The sequence below is a fragment of the Sinocyclocheilus rhinocerous genome, unplaced genomic scaffold (assembly GCF_001515625.1).
Source record: "Sinocyclocheilus rhinocerous isolate Xijiao unplaced genomic scaffold, SAMN03320098_v1.1 scaffold3752, whole genome shotgun sequence".
Classification (NCBI taxonomy): domain Eukaryota; kingdom Metazoa; phylum Chordata; class Actinopteri; order Cypriniformes; family Cyprinidae; genus Sinocyclocheilus; species Sinocyclocheilus rhinocerous.
Genome location: NW_015625030.1, coordinates 190376 through 202010, shown reverse-complemented (window position 1 = coordinate 202010; position 11635 = coordinate 190376). Strand labels below are relative to the sequence as shown.

At 41.3% G+C, this 11635-nt stretch overlaps 1 protein-coding gene across 3 annotated transcripts in view; it reads left to right on the top strand.

The window, feature by feature from the left end:
- The window catches only part of LOC107748143 (calponin homology domain-containing protein DDB_G0272472-like), a 40864-nt gene that overhangs the window by 5330 nt on the left and 23899 nt on the right, over positions 1-11635 (top strand). For all 3 annotated transcript variants that reach the window (XM_016562839.1, XM_016562832.1, XM_016562823.1), the window contains exons 2-6: positions 860-952; positions 1913-3221; positions 3763-3841; positions 5234-8593; positions 8840-8962. In XM_016562839.1, the coding sequence (XP_016418325.1) occupies positions 1921-3221; positions 3763-3841; positions 5234-8593; positions 8840-8962 (4863 nt within the window). In that variant the 5' untranslated portion in view covers positions 860-952; positions 1913-1920. The remainder of the gene's footprint in view (positions 1-859; positions 953-1912; positions 3222-3762; positions 3842-5233; positions 8594-8839; positions 8963-11635) is intronic.

Genomic DNA, 11635 nt, shown 5'->3' with positions numbered 1-11635 from the left:
ATATATATATATTATATTGTAATTGTCTATATAATTCCTTTTTTAAAGACACATTATATAACTTTTAGCCCAGTAGAGTTTGAAGTGTAAGATTTGCTGTTACCAAGGAGTCTTCCAAGTTTTGAGATTTGCAGTGTGACTTAAGTACTGCTAACATTAATAAAGAGGTGTAAAGATCTGTTTCAAAATTTCTAGGTTAATGGCTAGATCATGTTTGTGTGTAAATGGGTCTCCACGGGATGCCAGAAACGACTTCCCTGAAAACTCTAGTTTTTAAGCTGTAGGTATTAAACATTCCAGCTGCAGAGGCGTTTCCTGTCAACAAGCGACTGCCAGTCCATGCACTCAGACCAGGATCCTCCTCCTTTCCTTCCTTCACAGTCGTTCTCGCTCTTTCTGTTCATCTGTGTGCCGTCCCCCTCCTTCCATGTCACTACTTCTGTCCCCCTTGCGCAACCACACAGCTAAGATTTCACTACGGGAGACATATCAAATGTTTTGGTTTGCTTGGTAATCTGTAGATGTAGGTCAATCGTGCTGGTAAATATCTGCCTTCGATCTGTGTGTCTGCTTTCTGTGTGTTCATTTGTTTGTAAAAGAGACTGATTGAGTCTAATTTGCATGTTGCAAAAATTGTGTCGATTTCGGATACGTGTTTGTGTGTTTGAGTCTGTGCTGTGTCTCAAAAGTCTTTGTAACATTCTCATTTGACTTTTCAATTATGATATTCAACAATTTCAACAAGCTGTACCATTGACAACGTGTGTACATGTGTGGAGACTTCAAAATTACAAAGGACACTGATACCTTAATTGTGCCTAAGTAACGGTGTCTGACCATGCTGTGTTCCCTGCAACAGAGTCTGGCTCCGCCTCCTTTCATATGATATGACATCACTCTGCGGTTACCACAGAAACCAGGGCTCCACTGCAGACGGTTGACAGCCAAGCAGGTGAGTTATTATTGTGGTGTTGGAAAACTGCAGACAAAGCACAATTTAATAACAGCACAGGGAAGCACGGCAAACGCATGTGCATTTACACAGGCATGTGAATGTGTTATGAATCGCGCTCACGTTCTGTGTAAAATGTGAGTGTGTGTGTGTTGTAAAAGTCTGCATGCCCATCTAAGTGTGAACACGTGTTTGTATTAGTGCGCTGCTTCCAAGAGCGACATGTGTATTGCATTAGCAAATATGGCTCTTTGGATCCTCCTATGAATTCCTTTTGTTTGATGTGTGTTTGCCTGTAGTAGCAGGATTTTTACGCACAGACCCGGTCTCAGTCTGGACTCTTAATTCAGCAAATTGATCCCTCCCTTCTGGGCAATGTCCAATTCATGCTGATTTAATACACTTGTACACACACGCACTCTCACGGCGTGATTAATGATGTATCAGTAAAGCGTTCAATGTGCTCTTGTGAGCTCTGTATCTGCCGAGGCAAAGTCCACAGCAGAGGAGAGGAAAAGGGTTAGAGAGCATTTTTCTTCAGCTTCATAGACACACCCCACCACAACAACATTGCTGAGAACACTGTATTTGTTTGCGGTGGAAAATGATACTGCAGAGATTCTGCTCAGCATGTTGGATTTTAGACTGGTCAATGGTTTCAACTGACTACATACTTTTCCCGCCAACTTATAGGAGGGTTCGCAGTGAGAGCCCGTGACAGTTGGCAGTGAAATAGTGTTGAACTGAGCTTAAATTTATGCAAATGAGCAGCGAAGAGAGATTTGGCGACGACCAAATGGAGTGCAGAAAGTGATCTATCGCCAGATATAGTTGAATACCTGACAGTGTAGGATAGCCTTCTACAAAGTGAAATCCTAATGATCTGCAATTTATTCTCTGTCAGAAAAAATGACTAATTTTTGTTAGCTAACTCTGGATTTTTTTTGTTTCTTGTTTCAGGTGGTGCGATGGCTGCCCAGGTTGAGGTTGATGCTGGGCGGCCATGTGTGGTTGGGAGTCGTCTGCACCTTAGCCCTCTCATAGACTCTAGCAACAAGAGCTTGAAGGAGAGTTCAGGTGGCACCCAGGGGCCACTTATTTTTCCCTCGGAGTCTAACAAACCTGCCCCGGGTCCCAAGCCTAGACTCACCCCAAAACCTTTCACTGTGGAGAAAAATCCTACTATACGCCCCATTCTTGCTCCTAAACCACAGCCAAAACCTGAACCCAGTAGACCAGTTTCCTCCAAACCAGACCTGCCCAGCACACCTAAACCACAGCCAGTCAGTAAACCCAGTGTACCACCTGCCTTTAAAATGGGCCCGAAGCCCAGTGGGCAAACAAACAAACCTGTGGCACAACCCTTTAAACTAGCACCTACCATCGCCTTTACTGATTCCAGCAAATTTAGAACAACCCAAACCGGGGATGTGCTGAGAAGAACAAGCTTTGGAGCCTCACCAGCTCGACCCAAAACTGATTTTCAGGCCTCCACTCCTGGTGCTGAATGGCCTTTTGCTTCTCGGAAGAAACAGCCTGTCCCTTCAATCACTCGTGCTAAATCACTGGGCTTTCTCGCAGAGATCGGACTGAATAATGAGGAGAGTAAAGAGGATTCTGGTGCCAATGATGAGTGTTCTTCTACTGTTCTTCGCCTCCAATCTAAAGGTTCAAGACCCAGACCGGTTTCAGCTGCGTTCCTCCAAAACCCCACTATGTCTGAGTCTCAGGTTGTATCCCCTACACCTGCTCCTCGTTGGACAAAAGGACGACCCCTTTCATCTGATCTTACCTCAAAGTTTGAGTCAATTGGGCTGTCCCTAAACCGGCGACCTACCAAGGAGGACGGCAAAGAAAACACTCCTCAAATGCCAGAGGGTGTTGGAGCTAAGACTCAAGAGAAAGAACACAGTGCTGAAAAGGCAGAAGGGTCAAAAAAGTCCCCTGTGCTTGAGAAAAGGACTCAAAAGATTGAATCAAAAGATGAGGCCTCCAAGAAAGACTCTAAACATGAGGATACAGGAGGTAGCAGTATAAAGAGACGCATTAGTCTGCTCTTGGACTCTTCTTCCTCCTCCTTCTCAGTGGCACGTGTGGATACTCCAGGGACTGAGCCTCGCTCACCGGGGCTGTCTGTCTCTGATACTGATGGAGTGGTGGGGGTGAAACAGCGAATCAAAGAACTGACCGAAGAAGTGCCTACTACGCTGTCACCACCCCAGAAGCCACAATATAAGCCACGTACCCTAATATCTGACCGCACTAAAAGGTAAGGTCCAGTGGTTTTCAACATTCATTACCGAGGTCTGCTAATTAGAGTTGTATAATCAGTTTATCAACCTCATGTTGTATGTAAATATTATGTATGTACTGAAATACTTCAATATGCACAGTTTTGCAGTAGTTTTACTGCCTTTGGGTTTTTACAAATGAGTTTTAGAAGTTGTAATTATGACATTCAACAATTTTTGTGAGAATAAAATAGATGTGGTATGCAACATCTCTCTTTTACGTTTCTGAAAAAAGAAGAAAGTACAAAGGAAGCATTTTATTACTAGTGCAACAAAATAAATAGTAAAGGATCTACATTATGTGCATAAGTGATTCTTTATGTATATTGTGCTGACATTGTGTAATTACGTCTCGCATATCTTTTTTCCCCCTCAAAAGTACACAAAAATGTATACTACATGTTTGCAGCTGGATGGTACAGAAATCATAATTAATACCCATTTGCTTTTGTCATGATTCACATATAGCTATAGTATTATATATAGTATTTGTTTCTAACTAATCTGATTTGTTTACAGATTTGAAGCAGAGCTTGAAAGCCGTAGTTCCTATGAGCTCAAAGGCCCCCAGCAGGTTGAAGAAGATCTCAACAAAAAGGTATGGGAATATTAACCACTGCTATTAATCATACTGCTACAAATAAAGCATCTTTGCAAGGTGCAGTAAGGTAGGCTTTGTGTTTAGTTTAGTTTTTCCATAAAATCTAACATTTTAATATCTTTTTTTTTAAACAAATGACACCAGAGTATACTAAGTCTATCACAAATTAAGTGAACTAACTGTAATTGCTTGTTTTCCATTTCCTTTAACATTTGTGGCAGAAGGCCCTGTTTAAATAATTTTAATAAGGAAATAAAAAAGTGTTTTAATACTGCATACAGAAAACATGTAGCTCTTTATTCTCAAAAAATATTTGTATTTGTGTGTTCTTACCCTGACACAGTTTTTCTATGATAGTCGCATGTTTGATAAAGTAAAACATTATATTGCAAAATGAATAGAAAAATCCTTTTGAAAAGGGTCTTTTTGACATTTGTGACAGTAACTGTCCTACTGTGGTCACAGCCCCAAAATAAATGTTGATCACCCTTGAAAAAAGAAAAAGAGAGATTTCACTTTGAGAGAGGGAGAGAGAGAGGAATAGAGGAATAACAAATGAGGTTAAAAAAGGCGCTTCTGATGTCACAGAAGGTGCGGCACTCCAAAGACGTATAACCTGAGTTGTAGTATTAGTCATATAGTGATTATGAAACATGCACGCTTCGAAGGGAGGGGGGTGGGAAAGGTCAGTTTGTGAGAGAAGAGGACACTTTGATTATGGCCCCTTCATGCCCCACCCTGCTTTATGAGCTTTGACAAAGAGCATACAGATCTCATTTCACTGTTCTCAGTCACACGCGTCAAGCTCCTCTCCCTTTTCATGTGCCCTTAATGTTTGCTTCAGTCTCCATCCCCTCTTTGTAGTACAGTTATTCACATATCAGTTTTTTCATCTGTCACTATCTTGTACTTTTTTTGTTATCTGTTTTATACCCTCCTCTGTAAAATAATAACTTAGATAAGGAATTTTTCAAGATTTGATAATCTGTTGTTTATTCAAATGAGTCTGTATTACACTCTTTTTCTGTGGATGATTTGCCCTTTGGAGTAGAAATATTCTATTCCCTCTCAAAGTGTGCCTCTAAATCAGTCATGCAATACACATAATGTACACAGACACCCACTGTAATGATAGCTCATATCTGAGCAAAGAAAATGTTACCTCTAAATGCCATACCTGTCAGTGAAAGCTATAATTACGCATGGGGGTTGTCAAAGGCTGCTTCTTTAAGGATCACAGTTGTAGACAGAGCTCATCTTGTCTGTTTGAGAATCAATCCAATTTCTGGGTTCTTGCTTATTAAAAAGGAACTGAGACAAAGAAAGGAATCAATGGCAAGTGAAATTATGTAAAAAATATATTTAATTGATTTTTATTTTATTTTGTAGTTTGATTACTCCACGATTGAAGGGCAGTTCACTAAACAGGAGGACAGGAAAGCATCATCACTAGGTGTTCAAGACTTGCCTACCAACTCTGGTTTTGATAGGGATGGAGTGCAAACAGTACGAGCGTCTATGTTCGAGCATGTGGTGGAAAGGCATAATGTTCAAGTGATGGAGGATAACATTTCACAAGACCCAAGAGCACAGCAGGAAAGCACAATTAAACCCATGCCCAGGCGAAACCACTCTTTGCGTTTTCAAGGTAACACCTTTAAAGCTCTAGAAGATGATGATCCTGGTAGTTTGGTCAAAGCAACCTATAGAGAACAAGTTTCTCCTTCCAGCCCTGTATGTGTGGAGCATGTCTTTGACACTGTGGCTTTGTTTGGAGAGAACCGCGCTGTTAGTGAGGATTTGCCAACTGCTTCCCTTGAGGACAGAGCTCACACACTGCGTTCTCGGCGATCAGCTCCTCAAGGTAAAGAGGACAGACCTACCTATGAGATAAGAAACCTGCTAACGGATGAAGCAGCCACTCCACGTTACCTCAGAGTAGGGGCATTACCAAAATGGACTGCCACCGAGGCAGACAGAGAGATTGAATCTCAGATGGAGCAACAGAAAGAGATGTTGAGAAAGATGGAAGAAGAGATACAGAGGCAGACAGAATTGCATATGGCTGCTGCAGCAGCATTGGAGGAAGAGGAGGAAGACAGCGAAGCAGAAAGAAAGAAGCAGTTAGAAGCACAAAGAGTCAGAGAAAGGGAACGAGAGGAAGTTGCAGCACCCAAACGACCTAAGATGCTAGAAGCCGAAGAGCAAATGAACAAACCTAGAGCCACTTACTTTGCTCTGACTGGTCAGATTCAAGAGCCTGTGCATCAAGGTGAGAAAGTGGATGAGGAAGGAATCTTAGGGAGCGTTAAACAAGGGATGAAGGAGGTTCCGTTTGATGATTTCACTGTTAGATCAGAGCAGTGGGGTCCTCAGAATCCAATTGCTCCATTTAGAAGAAATACTTCATTGGAAGCTGCAATGCAGAGAGATTCGCAAGAGGAGCTGCATAAAAATGACACTAAACCAAGAACAGATCACAGGTTACAAGACAGGGAACAGCAAAAAGCATTCAGGGAGGAGATGGAAATAGAGAGACAAAGACTAGCAGAGTTTGAAAAGGTGAAGGAATTGGAAAGGCAGCAAGAAATTAAGAAACAGAGAGATTTGGAGATTGAGAAACAAAAAATTGAAAGGGAGAAAAAGAAAGAAATTGAGATACAGAAAGAGAAAGAGAGACAAAAGGAGTTAGAAAGACAGAGAGAGCAAGAGAGGGAGAAACAGAGGGAGTTGGAAAGACAAAGGGAAATTGAACGCCAAAAACGAGAAAAGGAGCGACAGAAACAAATTGAATATGAGCGAATGAAGGCTGCAGAAAGAGAACTAGAGCAGCAGAGAGAGTTTGAGAGGCAACGACAGAAAGAGTTTGAACGAGAGCAAGAGAGAATGCTTGACCAAGAGAGGCTTAGGCTTAGAGAATTTGAAAAACAGAAGGAAATGGAGAGAGAAAGAAAGAGACAGCTGGAGTTGGACAGACAATGGGAAATTGAAAGACAAAAGCAGAGAGAACTTGAAAAACAAAGAGAGATGGAGAGGCTAAAGGAGTTAGAAAGACAGCGAGAATTGGAGAGGCAACGAGAGTTGGAGAAACAGAAAGAGCAAGAGAGGGATAGACAGAGACAGTTGGAAAGGCAGAGAGAACTGGACAGGCAAAGGGAACTTGAGAGGCAACAAGAGTTGGAGAGACAACTGGAGATTGAAAGACAGAGGGAGACTGAAAGGCAGAAAGAACTTGAAAGACAGAAACAGAGAGAGCTGGAGATTGAGAAATGGAAGCGACAGAAAGCAGAGGAGAGGGAGACCAAGAAAGAGCTGGAAGAACTTGAGAGGATCAAGGAGCTTGAGAGACAACAGCTTCTTGATTTTGAGTTGCAGAGACAGCGGGAAAAGCAACTCCAGCAAGAGCAAGCGAAACAGAGATCAAAAAAAGAGCGAGAAGACAGACAAAAGCTGTCTGAACGGCAGAGAGCATCAGAAAGGCATTGGATGGAGACAGAGCAAGAAAAGTCTATACCTACATCTCCGCTTCGACCAAAAGTTCTAGATCTGGATGCAGTGTCTCTTAGTTTTAAGACTGGTCGAGACAGCCATGAGAATAGCCCCACAGCCCGATGGAAGCAGCCCTCACTTCATCCTAATGAGCTTTACAAACCTGGCATCTTAGATATTGATTCATTCAGGAGTCAAACCCAACCTGATATCTTCTCTTCAACTGGAGGTTTAGAGTCAGGAAGTGTTGGTTCAGTGATTCAAGCTCGTCCACAGGCCACACAACCAAATGTTCTCCAACCACAAACAGCATCTCAAGTTCAGTCTTCTCCTCAGTCCCAGTTTCACCCTCAGTCCCAGGCTTTCTTCCAGCCCTCCCCAGCAGAACGTATGAGAACTCAACTCCCGCCACCTCTGCAACCTCAAATTCGGCATCAAACCCAACCTCATTCATTGCCGTTTGCTACAGAAAGACCTAGGCCACAAACACACTCATTGATTGAGACCTCAGATTGGCCCTTTGGTGCTCAGCAGCCAAATAATGCTTGGGGACATACTAAAGCAGAGTTGGCTGTAGATGAGCCCCTTTGGGTATCAGCCATGGAAGGATCCAGAAGACCAGTTAGCACCAGACCTGGTGGCCTTGAGCAGCAACTCTTGCGTCATGAGGATAGAGGTTCAATTAACATTTTGACACCCAGTTCAGCCTCTTTCATGAGTCCAGTCTTCACTCCTGTACTGCATCCCAATATTGCACCACCCATGGTTCCAATTCAAACTCCTGTGCCGACTGCACAACCAGGTCTTGGACCAATTCAAACTCCTATGCTGACTGCACAACCAGGTCTTGGACCAATTCAAACTCCTATGATGACTGCACAACCAGGTCTTGGACCAATTCAAACTCCTATTCTGACTGCACAACCAGGTCTTGGACCAATTCAAACTCCTATGCTGACTGCACGACCAGGTTTAGGAACAATTCAAACTCCTGTGCCGACTGCACAACCATGTCTTCGTCCCTCTGTAGACCCTATACTGACCCCAGAGAGATGCTGGACCTCAGAACCTTTGAATGTGGGGTCAAGTGGAGCTTTGGTTCCTCCTCCCACAAAGCCATTAGTTAAGAAAGAGACTTCAGTACCCACTAGTCATGTTGCAACCTTCTCTGTCACTGATCCTATATGGAGTCCAAACTGGGAGCTGGCATCCCAGGGACAGAGAGAGAACCGTGCCTCGCACAGGGACAAAGTACAACAGGTGAGGAAGAGCACACTCTGGGATAGATGTTTGCGCACACATTCCCACCGTATAGTCTTTGTGTGTGTGTGTGTGTGTTGTGTTTAGCACTGTATTGACATTGGACAGTTGAATTGTAGAACCACCCAACTATTGGTACTGAAAACTGTTCTTTGGAGTGGTCAAATATTGTCAGCACCATGTTGCATTGCTTTCCTTTGAATTCTTAAAAGAAGCTTGACTGTAGCCCCTTCTATGTTTGTGTAGAAACGTTCAAGGAGTATGTGTCGAAGATCTGCCCCCACGGAAAGTTCTGCTGATGGTCCGCTTACCCACGTGAGAACTCGCAGAAGTCGCAGTGCACACAAAGAAAGAAGTGGAGAGACCTCGGTAAGTAGAACCATGATCAGAATTAAAACTTTTCGTTTGTTTATTTTTCTCTCTCTGTATGTCATTCATTTTCTCATACACATGCTTGCATACTCAAACCTATTTACAGGTACTTTGCACAAAGGATGGGTACTCTATTGAATATTTACTCAGGAATGCATCGATATGAAAAGTTTTGGTCAGTTGCAAATTCAGCATGTTTTGTCACTGCTGAGTTTAGCTTTTGGTGTCAGTTTTGTTTGGATCGTGTTTTGTTTGTACATCAACACAGTTAAATTACACCCTCACAAATCTTTTTTTTTTTTGATGTTGTAGTCATTTTTTTTCAATAATGTCTCCTTGTCAATAAAGCTGCAAGCTTTTGCAAACAGGTGCAAGCAGCTTGTTAATTTCTCTTATTTATTCTCTTGTAATTGCATTGTTTCTCACACTTTATCATAAAGTTTGTGACTTTGTTGTATTTGTTCAGTTCCTAACCTAAAACTTGTAAGGTATCACACAGTATTGAGCTATATTTCAGATATTGTCAAAAGGCTGAAAAAGTTGAGATGAGATTGCCCAGCTCTACTTTGCACATGGACCAGCAAACATCTTACATAAGAGTCGAGTTCTTCACCATGTTCTAATGGAAAGTGTACAAAAATGAAGGATGGAGAGATTGCTTGTTGACTTCTGATGATGTCACCAGCTTTTAGAGACCAGATGTTGGAGGAGTTCCCCGACAATGTGAATAACAGCTGTAATATGACCCTTTCTGGCATGCAGTGCTTGGCTAATGATGTTTCTGCCCGTATCTGATGGACTTAATAGACTTGTTAAAGCACATACTGAACTAGTTATTTAGGCTGAGGGTTATTAAAGCTGAATGTTTATATTTATACGCATGTTTGTTAGGTATGGAGGCTAACTAGCTTGTGTTTTATTTGTGTGTGTGTATGAGTGGGTGGTGCAGGAATGCAGTCTGATGACAGAAAGGAGTGTCTTAAAGTTACTGTGTAATAGTAGATTATTTTCTAACACGGCTACACTGCTAGCATTGAGTAAGATTGTGTAAATCAAACTAAAACAGACTTAATCATGATGTGTTTATCAACTGTGTGAAAAGTTATGAACATATGTATGGACAACATTAACTCCAGTTTAAACATTCTGTTGAAGAGCTTGAGATCAATCTTGTTTTTGATTGACAGATTCATTGAAATTTCATACATATTCTTGGATGATGATGTGTTTTCAGGAAAGAGGAAAGTTTTTCCACCTAGAGACTTATTCCACAAGGCAGTTTTAGTCTGTTTTTCCCCCTTAGTTCCTCTGAATGCAAACATAGTGCCATCTGCTGTATGAATCAAGTTATTACAGTGTTGATTTTTATGATTCCCATTTAGCCGTGGCTATAAAATGGGGCTGATCTGACAGCCAAGAATATCCTTTTAACCTTTAATTTCATATGAAAATTTCCAAGACGGATAGTTTGTTTCTCATTTTAACGTTTGAGTTTGTTGTTATGTAGGTGTCTGCATGTGGGCTTCAAAAGGAAGCACACTCTCTCTCTCTTGCTCTCCCACTCTCATCGTTTCTCAGTATTGGTCATCATAGGAAGTGTCATTTTTACATCACTGTGTGCTCACGGGCACAGGAGATTTACACAGACACTGAGAGAGGTAGAGAGAAGTAATGAACATTCAAATAAACTTCACAAAAGTAAAGACTATAAGACATTCTTTTGGGCTAAATAGAAGGATTTGCTTCATAGAAACATGGCTTATCGCTTCTGTCCTTCCTGCTGTTGGTGGCTTTGGGTAAGCTTACTTTGTTTTACTGTCAAGATGGTAATGCAACTACACATGCCACTACACAACCACAACACTTCATGCAATCTGAGATAAGTACAAACAAATGCTAGGTGGAGGTCTGTGCCATCTCTTGTCATAGATTGACTGATGTTTGACTTTTGGATGAAGCCATTTTGGCCATTTTGGATAAAGTGTAGATGCATTTTATAGCACATTGATTTGCGAAGTTGTTTCTTCCTCTGTAATTTGTGCGTATCATTCTGTTCAATAATATTATCTTCATGTGACCAAGATGAGGCCTCTGTTCATGCTTCCTGTTGTCTGGCTAATTAAACAGATATTGTTTTCACTCTGTTCTATTAATTTCCTGAAAGTTATTCGGGTGGAATAGTTTATTTAATTAACTATGGAGGTGGACAGACGGTTCACTCTATAAAAAAGTACCTTGTTTTCTGTTTCTCCAGGCATCTCTGAATGAATCCGATATGGGTTTTGGGCTCAGATAGTACAGTTTGAAAAAAAAAAAACATTCAGTATCTATTATTATGTTGTTAGAAATACAGTAGTATTTTCTGTTTGTATTGTTCTAATATGAGCCTAGTACTCATGCAGTATCAGAAACATTAAATATAGATAGATGTGATATATTAAGTGTTTTTTTTTAAACAATACACATTTTATTCAACTAGCACTGCCTATTGACTGACTATGTGCATCCTCCAGATAGCACAAAACATATAGCCTACCTCTGTAGTATTTTTATTGGTTTTATCTAGTGGGCAACGATTAATCGTGATTAATCGCATCCAAAATAAAAGTTTTTATGTACATAATATATGTGTGTGTGTACTGTGTATATTTATGATGTATATATAAATAC